Here is a 22655-nt window from a genome sequence, read left to right as displayed (position 1 = left end):
TCGGAACAGGGTTAACTTAAAAGGTACTGCTGCTACTAGACAGCCAACCATTGCGTCGTATGAGAAAATGCTCTATTTGTCCCGATAGAGTCGCGCGTCTGCTACCTCAGTGTACCCGGTTACCGTAATTTACCGAGGGAAATATTCGTTGGCTCTGAAAAAAACATGCAAATGATGCGCGGTTAGTGTGTGATAGGGAGCTAGAATCTGGGAAAGAGATCCTTACCAATCGTGACACCTGTGACTTTAGCACCGACACAGCATCCATCGCGTACTGAATCTTTTTGTTAAGCTCCTGTCTATCGTCACGGGAAGCCATCTGCAACCCAGACAAGCAAAAAAAAGGGGCATTTATTGGGAAGTTATGGAAGAACAACCCGCAAACGCTCACCTGTTCCAACTTCCTTAATCGAATATCCAGACTGTCGTAGTCGACGTTCAGATCATTCTCCATATCGCGCGCTTCTGTAGCGAGGTCGTTCGTTTCCACTGGAATTCAAAGCAAAACCATGCGTATGAATAAGAGACACGAAACACTCGATGTTTCCGCCCGAACATCCTGAGGCTACCTACCGATCTGTTTGCAACTTTGCCGATCGCTCTGCAGCATAAACCCTTCGCGGCACGTACAGTAGTACGAGCCTTCGGTATTGTAGCACGTCTGATCGCACGGTTTGTGCTCTTTACACTCGTTCACGTCCAGCTCGCAATACTTGCCGGTATATCCCGCCGAACAGGTGCAGCGATCCGGTGCAGTACATCGACCTCCATTTCGGCAAGGTGTTTGACAGACAGCTGTAGTAAAGCCGGAACAAAATGGAAGGTTAAATTCTCAAGAGAACGTGAAGGAAATCTTCCCGGGAAACGCATCCACTTACGCTTAAAACACCCATCGGCGACGGTTGTTGTTGTGTCCCAGCCAGGGCAACAGGCCCGCTTTGTAACCGGCACCAAGTACGTCCTTAGAAGATACAGGCGAAAAGAATACAAATAGCTATCGCACCATGTCTGCTTATGAACTTGCGTTGCGCTGCGTGGAGTGCCACGTGCGTGCCACTTACCGATGCCCGGAACAGTTGGACGGATCCGTGCAGCGTTCGTTGGGGTACGACTTTATCACCGACTTCGGATGGATGTAAACGATGCACACGTTTCTGTTGCTGTGAAAGAAGCATGCAAACAAACAAAACAAAAAAACATCAACACATCATGCAACAGAATGGCAAGGAAATGGCACGTTCCTGTGAGATATCGTGAGAAGTAGGAATGAAAGAAATATCTAGGCAGCATATGGTAATGCGAAAGAGTGTCCATACCAATCGAATAGATGAAGGATTGTTTCGTTTCAAAGTGGCTCATACGAAACAGAAAGGTTGAACAGATGTGAAAACCGCTTGCACTTCCCGGTTAACCGAGTTAATCATTCTTGAAGGCCACCAAATGATCGGACGGCTGCGGTCCGATGCGGTGGTTGTTCTAATGGTTTTCACGGGTTGTGCCTTATTGCAAGCGCGCCTGGTCGTTATGAACACATTTGCACGCTGCACTTCTTAAAGCGACTGAAAGTGGATTCGACGTTTTATTCGCTTGTTTCGCATTACCCAATGGGAAACGTGATGGCAAAAACCTGATGATTGACATTTTACTTGCGTGCAGCGTATGCGAGACATGCCGGAAATGGTGGACCGCAAACTAAGCTGTGGCGCTTGTCGCTTTGTTCAATGCGCATCTTAATGTGTGTTAATACACGATCGATCAGTTCAATCAAACACACAAATACAGTAATTGACCGCGCGTAAGGTATGCTGTGTACCGCGTCCAACGTTGCTAAAATTGGTTTGGCTAATTTTAGGAAATAAATAATTCCTCCATCTCTCTCCCCTAGCTCTCTTCCTTTGCTTAAAGATCGTGGTTTAAACGGTCACTTCCTGCCGCCGACACTTGGATGTGTCAATATACTAACAAGCGACACCATCAGCATGAGATAACGATCCGATGAGTGTCTCACTTTCGCGATCAACCCTGCGATCATTAGCAACACACGCCCACACCTACGCCACAGGTCGTGATCGGGTTCTCTCGATCCGAACTCGGCTTGTAATCGGTTGTTGAGGATTTAAATTAACCACACACACCCTCCACCCGATAAGCGAATTCCACGTGTGCAGGGCTGAAGAGGTACATCATCCAAGTAGTCTCATCTCATCGCGTGAGCCCCGTTGTAAGTGAGTGATTACCGGTTCCTCCCTTGCGCGAGAAGTTCTCAACGGTTAGGGGGTGCGACATTCGCGGACGATTTGTTTTGAATTTCCCACTTTTCCGCCAAATTTACAGCACATCAAATGATCCACCCCGAATGTAATCTTTGGAAGCTCTCACGGTGAGAGAAATCTCCTACTGTCACTCTCTCTCTTCTCTTTGTGCTTGCTATTTCTCCCACGATCGTGAGGACAGATCTCACATTCCCAAGGATGCTCTAATTGGCAGAAGGAAATCATCGTCGGTGAGTTTAGTTTTATCAAAATCGCCAATTAAATCGGATCGGAGTATGGTGACGAACGCGAACGTGTTTGTTTGGAATGCTTGCTGTGCTTTCGGTGGCGGGTGTATTACTTAAGCTCTAATCGTCTTATTTCCAGACGTCGGAAAAGAATCCTAAATTACGTGCGTAAAGTGGTGTTCGCCATTTAATCCTTCCTGAAGTGTGTTGAGTGCTTCATGAACTTTTCTTTCCCTCCCACCCCACCCCCCCGGTTCCTATCTTTGTTGCGTGCGCCAATTTTCCGTCCGCTTCCGTAATTATATCGGACGCGCTTAAGTGTGATCGCGCTCGTGTGAAATGTGTTTATTTTTATGAAAATATATACGCGCGATCGTGATCATAATCGAGAAAGTGTAGCGCCACACTCTTTATCGATGTGTGCAAAAGCGTGTGTATGTGTTTGTGTGTGAGAGGAAAAAAGATTCAGCAAAAGAAAGCGAAATAGAAGAAATATTTGCGTGTGATGGGTGGCAAATTGTTTTGCGATGTTTTGTTTTTCTTCCTCATTTTGTTTTGTGTAGTTTTAATGTCTGTTTGCAATGTTTTGAAATGTGTTTTTCCTTCTTCTAATTCCTGCCCGTCTTCAAGTGATCGGTGTGTTTCGTATTTTACTGTGGCATCACAATCGGTTTTCCTTATAGTTCAATGTCTTCTGTTACCGCCCGCTGAAGGTTCGAAGAAGAAAACGTGATTCGATTCGAAAGGGAACAAACCTCCCCCGTTTTCTCACCCCCGGTTCCGTTCCGCAGCCTGGGTTTGTTCTTTACCGCGTGTTTATTAATAAATTCAATGAAATACGATCACGGCGGGTCGATCCTGCTAATCTGATATTTAGCCAGATTGGCTATGGCCGTTTGCTGCATCTGTTACGATAGTTCGGCGGGTGTTTTTTTCCGAATGACAGACAATAAATATGCATCGGTTCTGCCCAGCCACAATCGTTCTGCGGTACGGCGGACGACATCGGCTACCGTAGGCGAGCAGCACGTTTGAAGTTCAGCTTGCCGCAAATGTGACTCGCGTGACAATTGGCAATGGTTGGTTGTTTGGTGGAAAATATAGGATACGAGCGGCTAGTTCTCACTCTAGTAGGTCGGTTTATTGGTGAGTACGGTGGGTATTAGCCCAAAAGTTTAATGGGATATGCCGTTGCATCCTAAGATTCTGAAAGACCTTTAGCGTTTTGTTTGTGGCTGCCGTTTTTTTCGATTAAAAATACGATATGACATTTTTAAAATAATGAATCTGTGGAAAGCGTTGTGAAAAAATTTATTATTTTCGTATATTAGCTTATCCAATCAGCGGCCGATCAAACGATAGGCGAAGTAGGCGGTCGCCTAGGGCCTCGCCGTGTTGGGGGCCCCAAAAAATTGGTACCGATTGATTTTTGGGAATTTAACAGCAGAGTTAATTTATAGCACAGGTGGAGGTTTGGTGGTCCAGATGAAATTTTTCCGTGGTCCTGTCTTTTGCCGGTCTGGCAGCGCTATCAATACACCATCTGGCCGCCCCGTGAACCCTCATATTCCCTTTTGCTTTAACCTATTCATGTACTCTATTTTTTAACGGGATTTTCGATCTCAAGATTTTCATATATTTTCATCTGTTCGTAAATGATCCTACCGCATTGTTACCGCAGATGCTAGAATAGTAACCATCCTTTTTTTTTTACTTCCGTAATATTCGTCAGCTATTGCCATTGCGATACTCGTGGTGTGGTGTTGTTTTCTATCACCGATTGAACCGTGAAAATGTCCTGCCTGCGTGTTTCGGAACAGTATTGTGGTGGTGGAGTATTGTGTTTAGTATTTCGATTATCATAATTTTTGCAAGTTTGCAAGCCGGTAATGATGTTTTTACCGACACAATCTGTCAGTGTACTACGAAATAGCTAGCATTGTCATAGAATATGAATAAAATCATATTGCAATCATTCGAACTCTCTTTCCCGTTTGATATTAAACCCTCATGGTTCTTGGAATACTATTTCTGTCTTTGTTGATTATTCCTTATTCGAAGCTGGATTGTAGGTCCAGCTTATGGATCTAATATCTTCGGAAAACTGGGAAGAACTACGTTTAAATCCACAAGAAACTGTAGAAATACTTTATGATAGTACGAATATATAGTACCAGGAGAGCATCCATGGAAGAGGTAGCACCTAGTACAGCAATTTTGCTCGAAAACCGCCGAAAAACTGTTTCAAAAACTACCAGTTTCCGAATGTATAGTACCAGGAGAGCATCCACGAAAGAGGTAGCACCTGGTAATTTTGCCCACCTAAAGGAATGCAATGTTTAAACACTAATTTTCCATACAAACCGGCTGTTTTCAGATTTCCGATACCAGGAGAGCATGTTTTTCAAAAGGTAACGCCTAGTACCAGCCGAGCAAGATGGCGCGCAAGATGGCGCCCAACTTCGTACTTGCATGCAAGTTTGTTGCATGCAAGTACGAAGTTGGGCGCCATCTTGCGCGCCATCTTGCTCGGCTGGTACATGCAAGTTTCTTGCATGCACCAAACTTGCATTGCAAGTTGGTTTCAAAGTTAGTGTACAAACATTGCATACCTTACGGCGCATTGCATTGCAAGTTGGTTGCAAATTTAGTGTATAAACATTGCATACCTTACGGCGCAGTACCAGGAGCTACCTCTTCCGTGGATGCTCTCCTGGTACTATACATTCGGAAACTGGTAGTTTTTGAAGCAGGTATTTGGCGGTTTTCGACCAAACTTGCTGTACTAGGTGCTACCTCTTCCGTGGATACTCTCCTGGTATCGGCAATCTGAAAATAGCTGGTTTGTATGGAATTTCGTACCAGCCGACGGGAAGTTTGTGCGAGATGAAGGATGCTTTCCTTTTCATCCATCTTCCTTACACTAGCGATCGCTCTCACGGATTTGATAGTATTTGTCAGCATTTTGTCAACTCTCGTGGCCCTGCACCTAATAATGTTAATTTCTATCGTTCGCTTGTTTTTCGCGTATCAAGTTTGATGTTCCAATTTTAGGTCGGTTGTCCGTGCGTCAAAAAATCCAGGAATTTCTGGACCGATTTCTTGGCCGAATCGCTTGCAAATCATGAACCTCTTCGGTCATTTTGAAGACACTTGCGATCATTTCGTCACATTTACACTTGCACATTTACATCAGTATGAAACACACTACGTGCTCCTCAGGCACAATTTGATAGTCAGTAGGCAATTATAGGGATACAACACCACAAAGCACTCACTATTTTTTCTCAAACAAACTGAGTTTTCAATGCAAAAAAACGAGACCGCTTTCAGCACGCACGACAATGTTTTAGCAAGACTACTATGATAGGTTCTTGAATGAATATGTCGTTTTTATATCAATACCTGATTTCTTCAAGTATCTTTTTTCGTGTTCTTGTTTTAATTTAGATCAACGATTTCGCGGCGATGATCTCCAACCGTATGGATTTTAGAACAATAAGATTTTGTGCTATAAATTAACTCTGCTGTTACATTTTAAAAATCGCACAATCGGCACAAACTTGTTGGGGTCCTCAACACGGCGAGGCCCTAGGCGACCGCCTTCTCCGCGTATGACGCGTATACGTATGACTGAACATCCGTGTTAGTGGAATGAGTGTGCTAAATATCCAGGATGCAAAATAGACAATATCGATTAAGTCCATCCTCAACTACTGGTGTTTGAGTGTTTTGTTAAGTTAAGTTAAGATCGAAGAAGTATAACTGAGTGTTACATGGCGAATCTTCCTAAAGCACAGCGAGCGAACCAATTCGATAGCAAAGTGCTCCTTGAATGCTGTAGTTGTAAATTCCACCACGTGCAGCTTCTCGAAGTCGGCGCAAGTATGATTGTAGCTTCATTTAGAAGAATGCAAATACAGTGGTAACTAGTGTTGGTGGTTATATAGCTTGTTCCGATATTATATTCAAAGATAATGATGGTCCTGGCGGACAATTTGAAAAAGATAATTTGGGACGGCCCAGCGGCGGATCAAACGGTAGGCGGAGTTGGCCCCTTTTTACAATTAGAGGCCCCAACTATATTTCCGCCCTGGGCCTCCCAGGGTTGATCCTCCACTGTATCCAATTAAGCATTAAAGAAAAATAAAATGTCCACCTTTGCATAATAACGACAGTTGTGGGATAACAAACTGTGTAAGTTTACAAAAATTAATCTAAAAGATAACAAAACAAATTATTGTCTACTTTATAGAAAACTCTTTTCCCTCCAAAGTTTATTCGATACGTCGTTCCTTAGCTGCAGGCCGATTAGAGAAACAGTGTAGCCAACATCAAAGCATTAAACCGATTTTAGAGGGGTTGAATTATTTAATTAAACACATTTTTTTCTTCCTCCCCGCGTATCCTTTTTTCCTTACCTTAAAAAATGGTTCGAATTCGATTTTTTTTCTTTTTTTAACATGATATTGAATATTCTATGTAGATTAATCTTGGATAATTCATGAATATTTGAAATAGAGATTCAAATCAATGGATTTAGTTCAAAGATTCATTCTGATTCTAAATCTGTATCTGATTTACCCAACAGTAACTCCATTCCATTCATACATTTACAATACTTTCATGTCAATCCTTTACAATAATTTACTCTTTACGAGTATACTACTCCCATTAAAAGTGGAAAATAATATTCGATAGTATGATTATGCATCCTTCATGTTTTCTAAAGCCTGCTTTTAATGAAATAAGTGTGATTTTCCATAAATTTTCGGTAAAAATACAATAGGCACATGAAATTTAATCAGCTCTTTCGACATGGATGACGATGTTAAATAATTAGAAAATGGATATCAAAATTCAGACAACTAAACTAAAAGTTGAAATGTAACTTCTGGAATCTGAAGGACAATTGGGCAGAATCTTGTTCTTGGACCAACCATTGACACTACTACGCAAAACTTAGGCTTAATTAGACAAGGTGTTAAATTATAAAAAGTATAGTTTTATACAATGTGTAAAACGATCTCATCGTACAATTAAAATTCCTCGCATTGAGCCTGCATTAAAGGACACGCCTCACTGATTGGAATCCTTAAATCACGCCAAACCCGTCACGGCGCTATATTTAAACCCATTTTAATATCGTCAATTATCGCTTTAAAAGTGCATTCTGCGGAAGAAATCATCCCGCTTGGCGGGCTTCCCCTTTCTCGCATGCTAAGCACCCGTTCGCCGATGGGAGTTCTTTCTTGCCGAACAGAAACGCATTGGTCACACGTGGAACGCAGGCTAGTAAAATCTTAATTAAGCCGTTACCCACGAATCGTACCACGGCGCTGGTACGGGGTTTGCATTCCGAGTGCCTCCATTGCCCTTCGACACGAACGACGTATACTGGCGGGTGTGCATTAAATTGCACCGAGGTTTTGCTTGTAGTTGCAATCATCGCCCACCACACCACCCCCTCCCCCGCTCATACCGGGCCCCCCATAATCGCCGTCCTTGTTGGATTGAACCGGGCCATAAATCATTCCCCGTTCGAATCACTTGGCTGATGATTCGCAACTGCAAACGATCAATCAAGGTCCGTGCCGATTAGCCGGGGTCGATCGCATAATTCACCACCGCGCGCGGTGTGGTGTGCCAGGGATTCCGCCACTGGCTATGGTTGGGTGCAAAAAGGAAATGGCCGATTATTTTAAGAACTTACTCCCGACTCCCCCGATAATACACGGGGAAGATATCACGTTACCCTTCGCCGTGTCAAGAAGCTGCGCCAGCAGGAGTTCACAGTGTTGACTTTATTAATCACACTCCAAGGTTTGCCCACCGCTGGAACTGATGGCCGGTGCAAGTGGCAATAAACGGACGGTGCGGAGAGGGAAAAGGAAAAAATAAGAGTTCGTATAGATGCACAGATGATGAGCTAATCGTATTGATAACATGAAGCATATGCAAATGGAGAAACCCCCTATATCTTCCATCGTCCAGGGTATGGCCAGAGATGTAGCCATAAAACGCAGAAGCACACTCGGCACTTCTCTCACTTAACATTCGGGATGAATCGCGTCTACTTGTGACTCTACCTCACTGTCGCATAAACATGATGAAGTGGTATGTCCATAAATGGGTGCAAAGTTGATGCAGCTCCGTAACTGCGTAGTCCTTTCTGGGTCTCTTGGTTGAAAGCGAAACCCCCCAGCCAAGCACATTGGAGCGAGTCTGAAGAAGTGTGTTCGGAACGGTATCTATTTGTTAGGGCTTTTTTTCATCTTTTTATTCAAATTTTGCTTATTTACACCTGAGACAATAAGGAAGTTAGTGTGAGGAAATTATTCACTCAACCGCTGAGCCACTTGAACTCCATACCCGCAACAACAGCATAAAAGGTGTGAATAGGGGCATCATCATTGGGAGTTTTAACACGTTTTGAGTGATAAAACTTGAAGTTTAGCGCTTTATCACATATAAACTTAGTTGAAAAACAGTTCGAAACAATTTAAGGCGATGGAAAATTTTAAATAATTTTCTAACCTTGATTTGTAATCATCCGGATGAACTTTGCTAGGATCTTCATTTTTTATTCTATCTTTAAGATCTTTGTTTTATAAATACTGATATGGTGTAAACAAACTAAACTCTGTCACAATAACGTCTAATTAGAATCTCGCAATGTTTTCTCACCGTTTGAAACTGATAGCTTCCAAAGATACCTCTTCGCCACACCAATTGACCACCGGACCAGATTGTGATCGTTTTACCCTTAGCGTCTTGTTCATCTTTCTCTCTCTCAAAAAAACAAATGAAAAAGGGCCAGCTCTCGTTTGTGCTGTCGAATTGTAAGAACATACGAAACACATGTTCACCGCGTTATGTAGTGCCCTTCGGTCTATCGCCGACGTCGTCACCGATAGGTATGCCTTCGCCCAGACGGTGGCCCCAGTTATTAATAGCCGGACGCGTGCGAAAGTGTCGGCGAGTGCGATTTTTTTTTGCTCTTCCGATTTCTTACATTTCGCGCACTCGTTAACGTTAAACACGGCACGCAGACACGATCGCGATCGCGAAAAGGCCACCGCACACTGGTGGAGGTCGAAAAGAAAGCAGGGATAGCGGAAAACAGCCTGACTGCTGAGGGGGTGGGGTTTTGCTTGTGTTTGCTTGCAAATATGTGCACGGGACGGGGGAGGAAACACACGGAAGTAACGTCTAGGGTATTTGAGTTTTGAGGAAGATTATGAGTCACAAACGGTGGGCCTTGCGTACGTCGACTGGGCCAAGGGTTTGGCCAGGATGTGAATTATGTTGCAAGGAAATGTATCATTAAAAATATTGCACGGCTCGTTAGACGATCGCTTGCGCTGTTTTGCAGTGTGTACCGAGCAGTAAAGAAAAACGCATTGTGCAAAAGATACACAATTTTCGAATGAAAACATGCTGCTATAAACCAAATCCCTTCCATCAAATCACTCATCCACACCCATAAACATATCGATAATCGTTTTCCATTGGAGTAGCAGCGCGTTTGCCAGTTATAGCACCACGATGAGTTACTGCTGCAGCACTTGCATTATTGCATTACCACATTGCGGGCTGGTTGCGGGGTGCGGTGTGTAAGGCGAGTGCGATAATCACGACTGGCATGTGGCTATCCACATGTAGAACTCATATTACACCAATCATTGTCCGATGACAACAGAACAACGACAACAGCAAAAAGACTTATTATTGACTCATAGCCATGTCGATAGAGGGCAGCCGTTGCAAGTCACGCATTCACTCGTACTACGCACTCTGGTTCGGTTCGGCTTGACCGGAGGCATCTCTTTATGACTTATTGCCTCCATTATTCATTAATCCGAAAGGGAATTGTCATTAGAACGCTTACTACTGTTGGGTGAGGCGGAAGGTTTTGTGGGTTTGATTGATGTGTTTGTAGAATCCCATTATCGTGGCCTGAGAAGCTCCTGTAGGAAATTCCCGTCCTACAGTGAGAGAATTGCTGATTTATTTCCTACATTCTTCCAATGCTTCTCATGTGGTTAATAGATAAATCCGTGTTTGAAGAGTTGGAAGTGTTGGTACATTATCCACTCCAGATTTGCTTTGGGTCGTTTCATTGCATTTTGAACTGGAAACCCTAAGAGTTTTGAAGGGATTATCTGCTGGTACTATAGCATTCAGTACAAGCATTTGTTTATTTCATTTTTCCAAAGAAATATTGCAGAAAAATCTAAATCCTGGAGGTCTTAGACGAAGTAATACAAATACAGGCAGTGTCCGAGATACGCCTTTCTAGCGGTCCGCTTTAACCCAGCAATAATCTGCGTATCTCGAATTTCTGCGTAAGTCGAATCCGGGAGTAAATTCTGTTAATATTTCAAAGCTACAGAGTTGACTTTCTTCTCTGCATTTAATTTATTCAGCAAATTAGGTTACTTATTGAAAGAATACATTAAAATAATATTTAAAAAAAAACATTTTAAATAATACAGGAAAATATTTTCGACAAATTTTTCACCTTCGTGCTTAGATTTTGTACTAACTTACTAACTCAGCTGTCAAATTTCCAAAAACTGCGTATAAGAGGAACTGCGAATCTCGGGAACTGCCTGTACATGGCTTACAGGAGGCTGAGGTTTTAGGAAGGCGAGGTTTTATGTTGGTTAACTCACTCAATGTATCATTATTAATCAATTTTATTATTTCTTCTTTAAACTTCTCCACTCCACGAGGTAAAAATCTACAATATGTTCTTTATGCCAACTTTAACACATCTCAAACAATCGCTATAAGATCCTTGAACAAAACCGAGCATAAATTCCTTTCCACTAGTGCATTTTTTGTTTTAACTTCTGCACAAAATTGCCATTTGTTTGCCATCATCAAAATAAACGACACCGTTATTGAGAGATTTACTTCCCCGCTCCAAACAAGGTGTCGGAGCCCATCAATCAGTTGCTCGCGCCCCATAACAATTCATCGGTCGTGTAAAATTGCTCCCAAAAATGCATTTGCATACAAATCGGTGCAAAAGCGGAAAGCAAAAAGTGTCGTTGCCATTTGTTCGCCGATGGGTGCGTCGGTAGACGGGTCGCCATTTGTGGTCCGCGCTGAAACGCTGAATGCATTTCACCACATTCCTTGTTTTTCTGCTGTTTGCTTTCGCGGGAAGCGATTTAGATTTCTATCAGATTATAAAATAAATAAACCAGATACTCCGGGCAGCTGAGGGATGTTAGTGATGCAGGCAGAACAATCAATGTGCTTGTTGGGTTTTCTGGAACATCAAATGTTGCGACATAAATCAGCTTTCGGGCCAACCGATTGTGGTTTGGATGTGGTTTTAATTATAAAAACCACTAGAGAAAAAAAGAAAACAATCACAAAATCTGCGCATGCCAAACGTTAAAATATCTTCATCCGATCTTTCGCTGCACCAACGTAACAGTCGTTTTTAACCTTGATCCTGCGCTGATGGAGAACAAAAAGAATAGCATTTCTTGTCAGTGGTTTAGACACGCATCGTGCGGGAAGACCGTAGCACTGTAGCGGTTTAAAATAAAACCCTCGGCAACATCGTTCCAGCAGGAAGAGAAGTCGAAGAAGTTACATTAATCTTCTCCAACCGTGCTGCATCCTGCATTGAATCCGTGGGCAGAGATCCGTCGGATGGAAGGTCTGTTTTTTTGGCACGGCTTGAGATGATCATTGCATTCATGCACGACTCGTCCGAGAGGGAAAAATATTAATACGACAGACGGTAAACGATCGGATCAGACAGCATGACGGGCGTACACTAGTAGGCTGTGCTGGAAGGATGCCATAAGCGGCAATGTTTTTTTTAGACAGAAGGAAGTGAGCAATTTGTTTTGACATGTTGTGTTACTAAACAGTGAGATCTAGCAGCCATGAAGAGTGAATCTCAAGTGAGAGATCGTTCATGATATCTCACCTCAGGAGCTCTTAGTACAATGTTGTACTAAAAAAAGAGTTGTCAATCGGCGACTACTAAAATGCATCAAGTCTATCCATTTTTATAGCAAACATTGAAGCATCTCTGAATTCTCTCTTTTTGACGTAACGACGTACTGGGTCATGCCGGCCATTTTTGGCTCACTAGACTTTTTTTATCACGAAGCCGAACTTCACCGAATTGAGGAGCAGTTTAATTCCTTCGTACACCTACCTGGTTCTGTTGAATGGCTGGCGCGATCCTCCGGACAGGGTCGTACCACTTCGCGTTAGCATCCGGTTGACCGGACGTATCGCGGGTGCGCTACCATTCCGGGATGTCCTACGCCAACCATTCGCACCCGGTTGCTGCTGAGGCGGCGACTGACCACGGTGATGGCGCCGATGCTGGGGTGGAGTCTCCCGATGTCCACCTTGGGGCTGACCATGTGCCCAGTGCTGTTGCACCGTTCCCTGGTACGGTGGCCGATAATCGGTGCCAGCGCCATTACCACCGTACCCGGGGCCACTTATTAGCGAGTAGCTTAAGGACGTCTGGTTCCGGCTTCTACTTTGCTCCGACCGTTGCCTGTGGGTGTGGTGGTGATGGTTGTTGTTGTGGTGGTGCGGGAGATTCTGCTGCTGGTGCTGATGCTGGCGCTGATGCTGACTTCTCAGATGGTGATGCTGAGCGGTATAATCATCGGCTTCTTGCAATGCCCGCGAGAAACTTTCGACAGCTAGCACTAGCAATGCACCTACCAGCACCAGATGGTGCGCCAATTTCCTGCCCATCGTTAACGGCCACCTATGATTATGACTACTACACTATCGTGCACTTATACCTTTCGCCTTCTGGGCTGTCTTTGTTGCTTTCGCTTTTTTTATTTATTATTGCGCTGTTGTTTTCGAACTCTGCTGAGGGAACAGTTGCGTGCGTGTCGGATTACGAGATCAGCAGTGGAAGAATGTGGTGGCACGAACGGGCACGGACAAATGTGCGCAATTATTTCCAGCGCCGCTCGAATCTTTCGCACACAATTAGAGACCCGGGCGCGCTAAGTACTAAGAGCATACAGGAAAGGGCTATCGTTGCACCTGGTTGACCCGCGCACGGATGGTTCGATTTTCTTACTGCCTTGTTCCACGCTTTATTCGCAATCGTGTATCACAATCGCGAAAGGGGCACAAAACTTCAACCTAAGCACAATTCCACCCGATTAGCTACGAGATCACTCACTACCTTCTCACTGGTGCTTCTTCGCGCGTTGCCGCTTCTGTACCGGTGGTCGGTACGGAAGGCAAACACGCCAATGCAAACACGTGCGTCGGTCAAATTACCGACCAATATTCGGCAAACTAGAACAGCAAACACAAACACTTTCCGCACAGCGCTGCGCTGTTGATGCTGCAAAAGGGTCCGCTGGGTGGGCTCGCGTTTGGTCGACCGCTCTTCTGCGCACGGCAAACACGCGGTTCGATGGGATCGTCGTCGGTACACACACCGGCTGGCGCAATGCTCACGGGCGGACTAAAATCTCGCGCTCGCGCGCACCCGATCCGTTCTGGCGATGGCGATCAGAAGGCAAAACCCCTGAGCTGAGAGCGGTTCACGCGGGTGCCTTTGGTCGTTCTTCCTGCTTAGCGATATCTCTCCTTTGTGCGCATGTAAAACCACCCCACAAATTACATCTTAACCACGGCTCACGCTTTCTCTTTCGCTCTCGTCGGTGGGCTGGAATCCTTTGTGATGGGGTTGGATACGTTTACTACGCGCGCAAGCCGTTGCGACTCGTGGTTAGAACGAACGGCCTGTCGGTTGGTGTGTGATTTTGTGACCGTTGTTTTTTGTTTGTTTGTTTGTTTGATTCGCTTGCAGAGTTTATTTTTCTGTTGCTCTGTTGCTGATTTTGTTCTCTTGCTCTGTTGCTGTTGCATGACGAAGGAGCCTTTCGGAGGTCCACTATGGGAACTTCTGGAATCTTAAGTAGTCTCGTATGTTTGTTATGTTTGTCTCTTACACATTTTGTTATTTTAAAAAGATCAAAACTGTACTAAAAGTTATAAAAAAAAGATAAGAAAAAGCTTACAAACACAACCATGTTTTGTCTGGCTTTTTATCCCCATAGTGTCCGATTTTTATTGGGCGATCAAAAGACATCATTCTCACCATTCTTCCATACCTTCCATACTCCACATTCTCCCGATGTTCGCTGCATCTTTTGCATTTCGAGCTGCATTTTTCGCTCTCCGTGAGTACATTGTGCTTCCTGCTCACGTAGGTTGCAGCACGAGGACGCACTTTTGATTGTTCGCTATGGAAGGGGGTTGGTATAGAACTACCAAGACGATCGCTACAGCATCGCTAGGGCAAGAAACCTGGCAAACCAGACATTTTATTCGCGATTGCTGATCATTTCCCCCGTGGCAGAGCGAAAGAACCGAAAGAACAGGTAACTGCTTCCTTCTGAGACATTCATGAATGGAGACAGCCAAAGCTAACCCACCAGCGAAAGGAAAGACTTCTCTCCTAACCTTTCCACCGTTGCGAACTTATTTTGCTGAAAGCAATTTTGTGTTCCTATTTTTCTCCATCATTCTCACCCGTTGAGGCTGCGATGGGTTTTTGTGGTTGCACAGTGTTTTGTTTATTCTTTTATCCCCATACGTTACCTTTCCTGCTATCGGTGATTGTTACCTACTTATCTTATCAACATGTGCGTTGGAAAAAACAAAAACACAAAAAGGAAACATCAGCAGATTTAATGTCAGTGTTTGAGTTGCCGCGTTTATTCGCGGATTACAGGCGACTGCTCCCGCCCAGCTGTGGACATGTGGGGGAGAGCCACCGGGTTACATTTTATGCACCGATTAAACATCGTCGCAGACAATTAAACTATTTATTTATGAATTTACAGAACAGATTATTGCACCAGTGGCGAGATGCGTAATTGCGCTACGATGAAATAATCTCTTTGTCTCTCCCATTACAAGCATTAAAAATTCAACCTGTCAATGAAAATCAATTGTGAAGGAATTAATTTTTGTCCTCCATCTTCCTTAAACGTTTGGAGTTTTGTGTTTGAAACGTCGCGTAAGACGGCACGCTTAATCCGGAAATGAGCTCCCGTGCGTCGAGCAAAGGTATGGAAAGCATTCGCTAAACTCTTCCCTTTACCGGACGCGGAGGTTAAATCAACACCTCTACTGAGTGCGCATACCACTTAAACGCCAAACGGGGCCCCCCCGTTTGCCAATTAAAGCTTGACTCATCCTTGCTATATCCAAGTTGTTGCGAAGATCAACTTCTTGCTTTTTTTTTGCTGCTGCTGCTGCTGCTGCTTTACTCTTTATTTGCACCCCGTTTGTGCTCTCGAAATCTGTTTCTTTGTGTGTTGCTTTTTTTGTTTAAACTTCCTTCATTGCTATGCTGATTGGAGCTGGGCTGGCTCGCATGGCTGGAGAGATACCTCTCGCAGTCATTTTATCCCTCAGCTTGTCTATGTTTAAATTTGTGTTAATGTGGCTTTGCTTTTGTTTTTGCACCCATTGCGGATCATTCTCCACGTCTCTGTTGGCTTATAAGAACGTACGTATTCTTGGGTCGGATTCGGAGAGCTGCTATGATTCCATACTGCGAAATTTGATAGAAAAATCGCTGTTTAGCTGGAAGTAGACATCGCACGAAGGAACGAACCATAACACGAGAACAACGAATGACTCGAAACATATCTCGTTTTTATGGAGTTTTCTGGTTTTCTGCCTATTCAGGTCACTTAGACCGATCGTCATTCATTGCCTAGATTCTTTTACCTTTCTGCAATTCCATATATCATGGGAGTTCTAGCGTTGGAGCGAAACGAATTGATGTTTTTTTTTGTAAGTTTAAGGACGTGGGACATTAATTTAAAATTTCTTCTAATTAGAACTTGAAGAATTCGTGGGTATTGATTCAAAAGCCTTGAAGTTTTATAGAATAAGCCTGGTATCAAATCCCACTCAGAAATCTCTTACCTTGTATACAATACATAAAGGAGTTTGGTTAGCTAAATTGAAGGATTCCTAGATAAGAACTAGATGTTCTGAGGTTTTAGTGTCCAAGACTTCCGAGGAACCGTTTACATGATCGAATCAAATCGAAGTCTTCTTGATGTAGTGATTGTCTTGTATAATTATTTTAATTCCAACAAAATGTTCCAAAAACAGTGCTAAAATATTCATAACGCCAACCTAAACACTTCATGTACTAAATAGTACTAACCAGAGCAATAAACTCCCTTTTTGCCATGCAGAAATGCACTCGTTCCAGAACGTTCAAGCATCCGTTCAAGGGTTGATCATATCTGTCTTTCCGTTCTGTTGATCTTTAGATTTTATTGCACAAGAAATGACACTAGCGAACCAGAGACGAGATAACGGAACGCGACGGTTTCGCTGCGGTGAAGCGGTTTCATATTGCAAATGCCCATTAGCAACCCTAATACCTTCCACGGGGGCGACCATCGGGGGAGATCCGGACAGCGTTTGAATAAACGATGACTTATTCGTGGAGGGTCCCCCATCCGAAAGGGGCCAAGTATCATGTTCGCAAGTTTGTCCCCCTAGAAATGGATTCTATTTCTTGCAGCTTTCCTCCATGGAGCTTCCCATTCGTAGACCACTCCACCGGCAGACGCATCCATGGCGCAACGCTGATGACCTGCAACGCACCGGATATTGACCTTTTGGGCACGATTCGCTTTCCGGCCGTATGCGAAATAGGCAGCGTCCTCGATCGGCCAGGTCCCGGAATTGTTTAATCCAAATGGGCTGACCCCGTACCGTACGATCGGCACACGAGATCGTCGATCGTATTGCCCTTCGTTCCTTTCGGTGTGAACTGACCTCGGTTCAGCACGCGGGTACACCCCTTCAATTCAGGTGAAGTTCCTGAAGCGGGTCTAGCGAGACCTCGCCTTGCCTGGCCTCAGCCAAACTCACCAAGCACTTCCTGGCTGAGTCAACACTGAGTACTCTCACACACATACTCACTGGTTGTTGTTGTCGTCGTCTGTTGTGCTTATTGGGTGTCTTATTTTTGTTTCTTCCATGCACTCTCGACGCCTTCCGATACGATCGTCAGTCACGCTATGCTCGGTCGAAGGAGATCGAAGATACACTTATGCTCGGGCCCGTTCAGCATCGCTTCCTCTGCGCTGGCTCCCACTCCGCTTCCGCATGACTCGAAGAACAAAAAAGAAAAAACAGTAGAGCAAAACCTGTTCCGGGCAGTTCGAGTGGAGTGTGTTATCAAACCGCGTCCTCCCAGGTGCTGGTGGCAAGTCCGCTCTTGACCATAGATGGGCAAGACCGGCCATCGAGAGCCATTCCCGCAAATGGAAGGTACCGAAAAATTAGCGTGCAGCGCGCGTGGCTTGCTGTCGGAACTGCCTGTCGGAGATGACCTTCCGAAGTTGCTGGGTTGGAAACGGTCGCTCGTTCTCGGTGCGGCACCGTTTGGACAGTTGTTTGAAATCGGTGGATGAATTGTTTCTGTTGTCCGTCAGCAGTCAACCTATTGGTTGCAGTTGCATTTCCACACCTTAAAGTAAAAGTTAAATAATACCGCACCTGTCGCTGGAAGACCCACGTGGGGAATAAAGCGGGAGTGGGTATTTTTTGTTTTTCAAACTCTATCTGCACCTTTTTTTCAATTCTTCGCTTTAAACCGGTAGCCAGAGGTTCCTTCTACGGGGCGACGGTTAAATTGAATCACATCACAGTGACGCTACACGGCCCGGTGGGCACGAAATGTAGTGATATGATTGGACACCCAGACACTGTACGGCTTAACAGCTCGTTATGCAGCCTGCAAGTCAACTGTCTGGGTCTGAGGTGTTTTTTTGTTTCTTGCCTTTGCAACATTACTTTGCTTCTTCTCTTGCAACTAAAGCCTGCGAGGCGTTGATAAACCACGCAAGAAATCTCTTTGTAGCGTGTGGGGTGTTTTATTTATTTGTTTACGTTATGGGACACACGGTGGCGCTACGTTATGATGGGGCTGCAGTTGATTCTTCGGGTGCACCATGTGGCGCCCGTCTGGCAAATCGGTTCGCTCTAGACGAAGTAAACATTTCACGTAACGTATCGAGAAGGAACTTGTTTGTGCAAAAAAAATACTGTAAAGTATGATTTTCTGGTTTACTTCGTACACGCTGTGTTGCTAAAGGAAAGATTTGATTAAGAGCATTTCTAATAAAAAGTTACGAACAAAACGAAATTATTGGTATTACTTAGGATTTGATCATTCTAGACTATATTCTTGATCTCTCTTAAACGATTGAATCTTGTTATTTGATTGAGTTATTTTACAAATTTTGCACTAAATAAAGTTTTTTTTTTTGGAGAGCACTTCAACAATTTATACACAATTAACAATTTATTTCTAATATTATACTAATATTATTTATTTCTAATTTTATTGTACGTTTTTCATCAGTTTTATTATTGAAGTACAAGAAATGGGACTTCATTATTAAAATGTATTTTAAATACATATATTTTAAAAATATGGGCGCTAAGAGCTTAACTAATAAAAGAACATTCTTAATGGCCAATATTTTAAATCAAACATCCCGATGTCAGTTGTTACTGGTCGTAATGTTCACGTCCAGCAATATTTTCCAAAGAAACACCACTTTCAGCATGCTTTATTGTCCTCAGACGACAATAAACCAACAAAGAGCGGCCATCTAACACGTGTCGCTTTACGCGCGGAACATCTTCCGGAAGTGCACCGTTTACCATTCGCATTTCATCTCGATCATTTCAAATGATTGTTTTGCTCTTTGCAAATGTTATTTCTTACACACACTCAACGTGCCATCTGTCAATCACCGTGGGGGGGTATAACCCATTGGTATAAACTAACGCCCTGCCCATATTTCCCGTGTGTGTTCGGTACGTTCATTAACAAATAAATTGCGCACATCGCGCGAGAAAGTGGTTAATAAAACCGTTCGCCACGTTGACACCTTACGCGTTTTGCAGGCGTTCACCACTGGAAAGCAGTATGGTAGAAAAGAACACATCTGTACCCTGTCCGTACGTGTTGATGAGTTCAACTTGAACTTTCGATGAGGTCGGATGGTGCACTGGAGGCCTGTTTTGGCCTTGTGGGGGGCCATCGATTGCATCTTGGTGCTGGGTCTTCAAAAGGAAATGAAGCCATGCACTGTTCTGTGTGGAACTTCTTCCCCAGTGCCGGTCACTGTCAATGTCAATTGAGTGTAACGTGCGTTGGCCAAGCGGATTGTGACCTTTAGGGGTCGAGAAGGAAATTAAGACAACGATCGGCTGGGTCAAACAATGGTCAAACCGTTGGTTCAATAAGACTTTGATTGTAGGGCATGATTTATGGGTGAGAATTGAATTCAAATATCAATATTTAAATTTTTTTTTGCAATCATATGCACAATAAACTAAGTTTCAACTACATTGTTCAATCGTGTACTTAACCTGGCTTAATTTACTAAATTACTAATTTATTTAAAAACACTAAATTAACAACACATTTTGAAACTTAACTTAAAACACTTTCTTATATTCTGGGTAGTTTATTCTTAAAGGTCTAGAAACTAATGTGTGGGGTGTTAAAATAGTGCGAAAACTTGTTAAACTGTCTTATCATCGCGAGAAGAGGACCGTTTGTGTCGGTAACATGTTTTATAACGTGATTCATTTCCCATACGTCGCTCTCTAGCCGATTGCCGCGTAACGACGAAATTTACTTTGCATAACAGTAAAGGTGCGTCGATTGTCCCCAGCATGAAACCTGCAACGAAGCAGGCTTGGTCATTTCTTCGTCTAGTTCCTATGGTCTCTAGACCCAGGAGTTTCATACCCTGGCAAAGTTAGTGTTTAAACATTGCATACCTTACGGCGCAGTACCAGGAGCTACCTCTTCCGTGGATGCTCTCCTGGTACTATACATTCGGAAACTGGTAGTTTTTGAAGCAGTTTTTCGGCGGTTTTCGAGCAAAATTGCTGCACTAGGTGCTACTTCTTCCGTGGATGCTCTCCTGGTACTATACATTCGGAAACTGGTAGTTTTCGAAGAAATTTTTCTCGACCAACGGTGAAGTTAGTGTTTAAACATTGCATACCTTTCGGCGGTTTTCGAGCAAAATTGCTGTACTAGGTGCTACCTCTTCCGTGGATGCTCTCCTGGTACTATACATTCGGAAATCCTGGTGCAATTTCGTTTATACTTTAAAGCCACAAAGTCGATAATCTTCTCTGCATTTAATTTATCACATAGAAACAATTGTTTTATATAACCAAGGAAGATATTTTTGATCAATTTGTTTACCTTTTAAATTATTTTTTTGCTATAAATTAACACTGCTGTAAAATTTGCAAAAATCGCACAAACGGCACAAAATGTTTGGGGCCCCCAACACGGCGAGGCCCTAGGCGACCGCCTACTCCGCCTACCGTTTGATCTGCCGCTGATGGCTCCTGATCTTAACATAGTTTAATATATTAGTATAAAGCTATAAAAATGTTATTTGCAATAGGATTTCATTCATCTTTTTTAATCATTCCAAACAAGGTTATAAATTACTCTCAAATCTGCCAACATTTCACTCAAACTATTTGCCGAGTATTGTAACGATATCCGCTGATTGACGTGGTGACGTCTGCCAGATACAAACACTCTTCACATGCCTCCGGAAGACATTTTCAACCCACCACAACTGGAAAGTTGCGTGAGATTAGCAGGATCATCCTCTGTGCAAATGATCGTGCTGTGTTGCATCGTGCTATCCCTACGGACCAATTGCACTTTTGCAGTTTATTGCGGTGGAAAATACTTATCGAGATTTCGCGTGGAATGATTTATAGCTCCCCACATCCAGTGCAGTTTCCTGCCAGCGCCATGTACATGCCATTGCTTTTCGTTCTCCGCTATGGTGGCAAGGGTATCGCCCGTATATCTCCACCCGGGGCGTAGATCAACTTCCAACGGGGCCCATCACTGTGCAGATAAACCCGCGGCGAGAGTTGATTGATTTTGTGCAGCATGCGCCGAGTGATCAGTTTCGTTCGATGGCGATTGGTGTACTTTTGAGCTGCCGTATGATGTCTTCGGCTTCGGTGAGTCAACGTGGAATAAAAAGAAAGAATTTACATAAGTTGCTTACAATGGGCAAAGTAAAAGCTTACCCTTCGTAAAGCTGTCGAAAGGTCGTATTCTCCAGAACGATGCGTAAGTTTCGCTGCTGGAAGATGTTGAACAGTCCCAAGTAAACCACCGAAACGACAAATCCAATGCCGGCTGCAGTGTAACCATAGAAAAAGATCGAATTCATGCCGGTTGGTTGCACACTCTGTGACCGGCTGCAATTAAATTGACTATCAGAATAAATAGAGAAAATGCACTTAAAATTTTGACCACCAGGCGCCGAAAACAGTTAACCTTTAAATCCTTTCTTTCGCCATTCCAGCCTGCTTTGTGTTTGCTGCCGGCATCAATAAAGGCTAATAAAACTCAAAGCTTACTGAGGCGCTAAATTTAAATCAACCACAGTGCTCAACTGTCAAAAATGAGTTACCTTCGGTTATCATGGTAATGCTCCACTTGGCCAAGCTAAATGGATGGCAGCATTATACGATGCACAAATCACAATCAAATCGTTCGTATGATCACTCGTCTGTACTTGAGTGATACTTTCTGCTGCTTGTTAGCATTTGTACCTTGGCGGAGATACCATTGCGGATGGCCATTGCCCGGGCATCAGCATGACGTCATCGATTTGGGTTCGTGTTTTTCTTTCCTCCGCAAAGAAGCGCCAGTGTGGTTTTTTTTTTGCCGAGGGAACTCATCCTTTGGAGAGCATTTTCCCGAGCCGTTAAGGATTCGTGATAAAATGGTATGACATGACTGCCATTGAAGCGACACTCTCCTGCCTGTGTATGTGTGTGTGGCATTGGTCGTGATATCTGCTCAAAGTTATTCTCCCGGGATGTACGAAGAGCACTTCCTACGCTAAGTAGGAGCGGTTCGGTACGTGGTTAATCTTGGTCCTTGTTGCAGTGAATGGTCCGTCGCATGCTACAATGTGCTTCCGGGCATGTTGGTGGTTTGTAGTGGTGGAATTCACTCACTCTAATCAAGCATCTCGTGGTTAGTGTTTCGATGCAAAAATTTCTCACT

General features: G+C 43.8%; 2 protein-coding genes across 2 annotated transcripts; both read right to left on the bottom strand.

Annotated features, from left to right (window-relative positions):
• Positions 1-28: 28 nt before the first annotated feature.
• On the bottom strand, positions 29-13687 carry LOC128301572 (epidermal growth factor-like protein 7). Its single transcript, XM_053038126.1, has 8 exons — positions 12711-13687; positions 10045-10059; positions 1062-1160; positions 879-961; positions 574-795; positions 392-489; positions 227-319; positions 29-154 (listed from the first exon to the last, which is right to left on the bottom strand). Exons 1-8 carry the CDS (start codon positions 13250-13252, stop codon positions 107-109), a joined length of 1200 nt encoding a protein of 399 aa, XP_052894086.1. The 5' UTR covers positions 13253-13687; the 3' UTR covers positions 29-106.
• Positions 13688-21406: 7719 nt separating this feature from the next.
• Positions 21407-21810, bottom strand: LOC128305161 (uncharacterized). The gene is made up of 2 exons (XM_053042482.1): positions 21665-21810; positions 21407-21590 (listed from the first exon to the last, which is right to left on the bottom strand). The coding sequence occupies exons 1-2, from the start codon at positions 21808-21810 to the stop codon at positions 21407-21409; spliced, it is 330 nt and encodes a 109-aa protein (XP_052898442.1).
• Positions 21811-22655: the final 845 nt, after the last annotated feature.

The sequence above is a fragment of the Anopheles moucheti genome, chromosome 3 (genome assembly GCF_943734755.1).
Source record: "Anopheles moucheti chromosome 3, idAnoMoucSN_F20_07, whole genome shotgun sequence".
Taxonomy (NCBI): Eukaryota; Metazoa; Arthropoda; class Insecta; order Diptera; family Culicidae; genus Anopheles; species Anopheles moucheti.
Note: the sequence above shows the minus strand (reverse complement) of the source record. Positions and strands in the feature narration are given on the sequence as shown.

Excerpts from the sequence above, each read along its gene's own strand:
- LOC128301572 (XM_053038126.1), bottom strand. The coding sequence starts at position 13,252 with ATGGGCAGGAAATTGGCGCACCATCTGGTGCTGGTAGGTGCATTGCTA. Across the intron at positions 962-1,061 it reads TCCAACTGTTCCGGGCATCG|GACGTACTTGGTGCCGGTTA; the intron begins GTAAGTGGCACG and ends GTATCTTCTAAG. Across the intron at positions 796-878 it reads CGCCGATGGGTGTTTTAAGC|CTGTCTGTCAAACACCTTGC; the intron begins GTAAGTGGATGC and ends GCTTTACTACAG.
- LOC128305161 (XM_053042482.1), bottom strand. The coding sequence starts at position 21,810 with ATGAATTCGATCTTTTTCTATGGTTACACTGCAGCCGGCATTGGATTT. Across the intron at positions 21,591-21,664 it reads TTTCGACAGCTTTACGAAGG|CCGAAGACATCATACGGCAG; the intron begins GTAAGCTTTTAC and ends GACTCACCGAAG.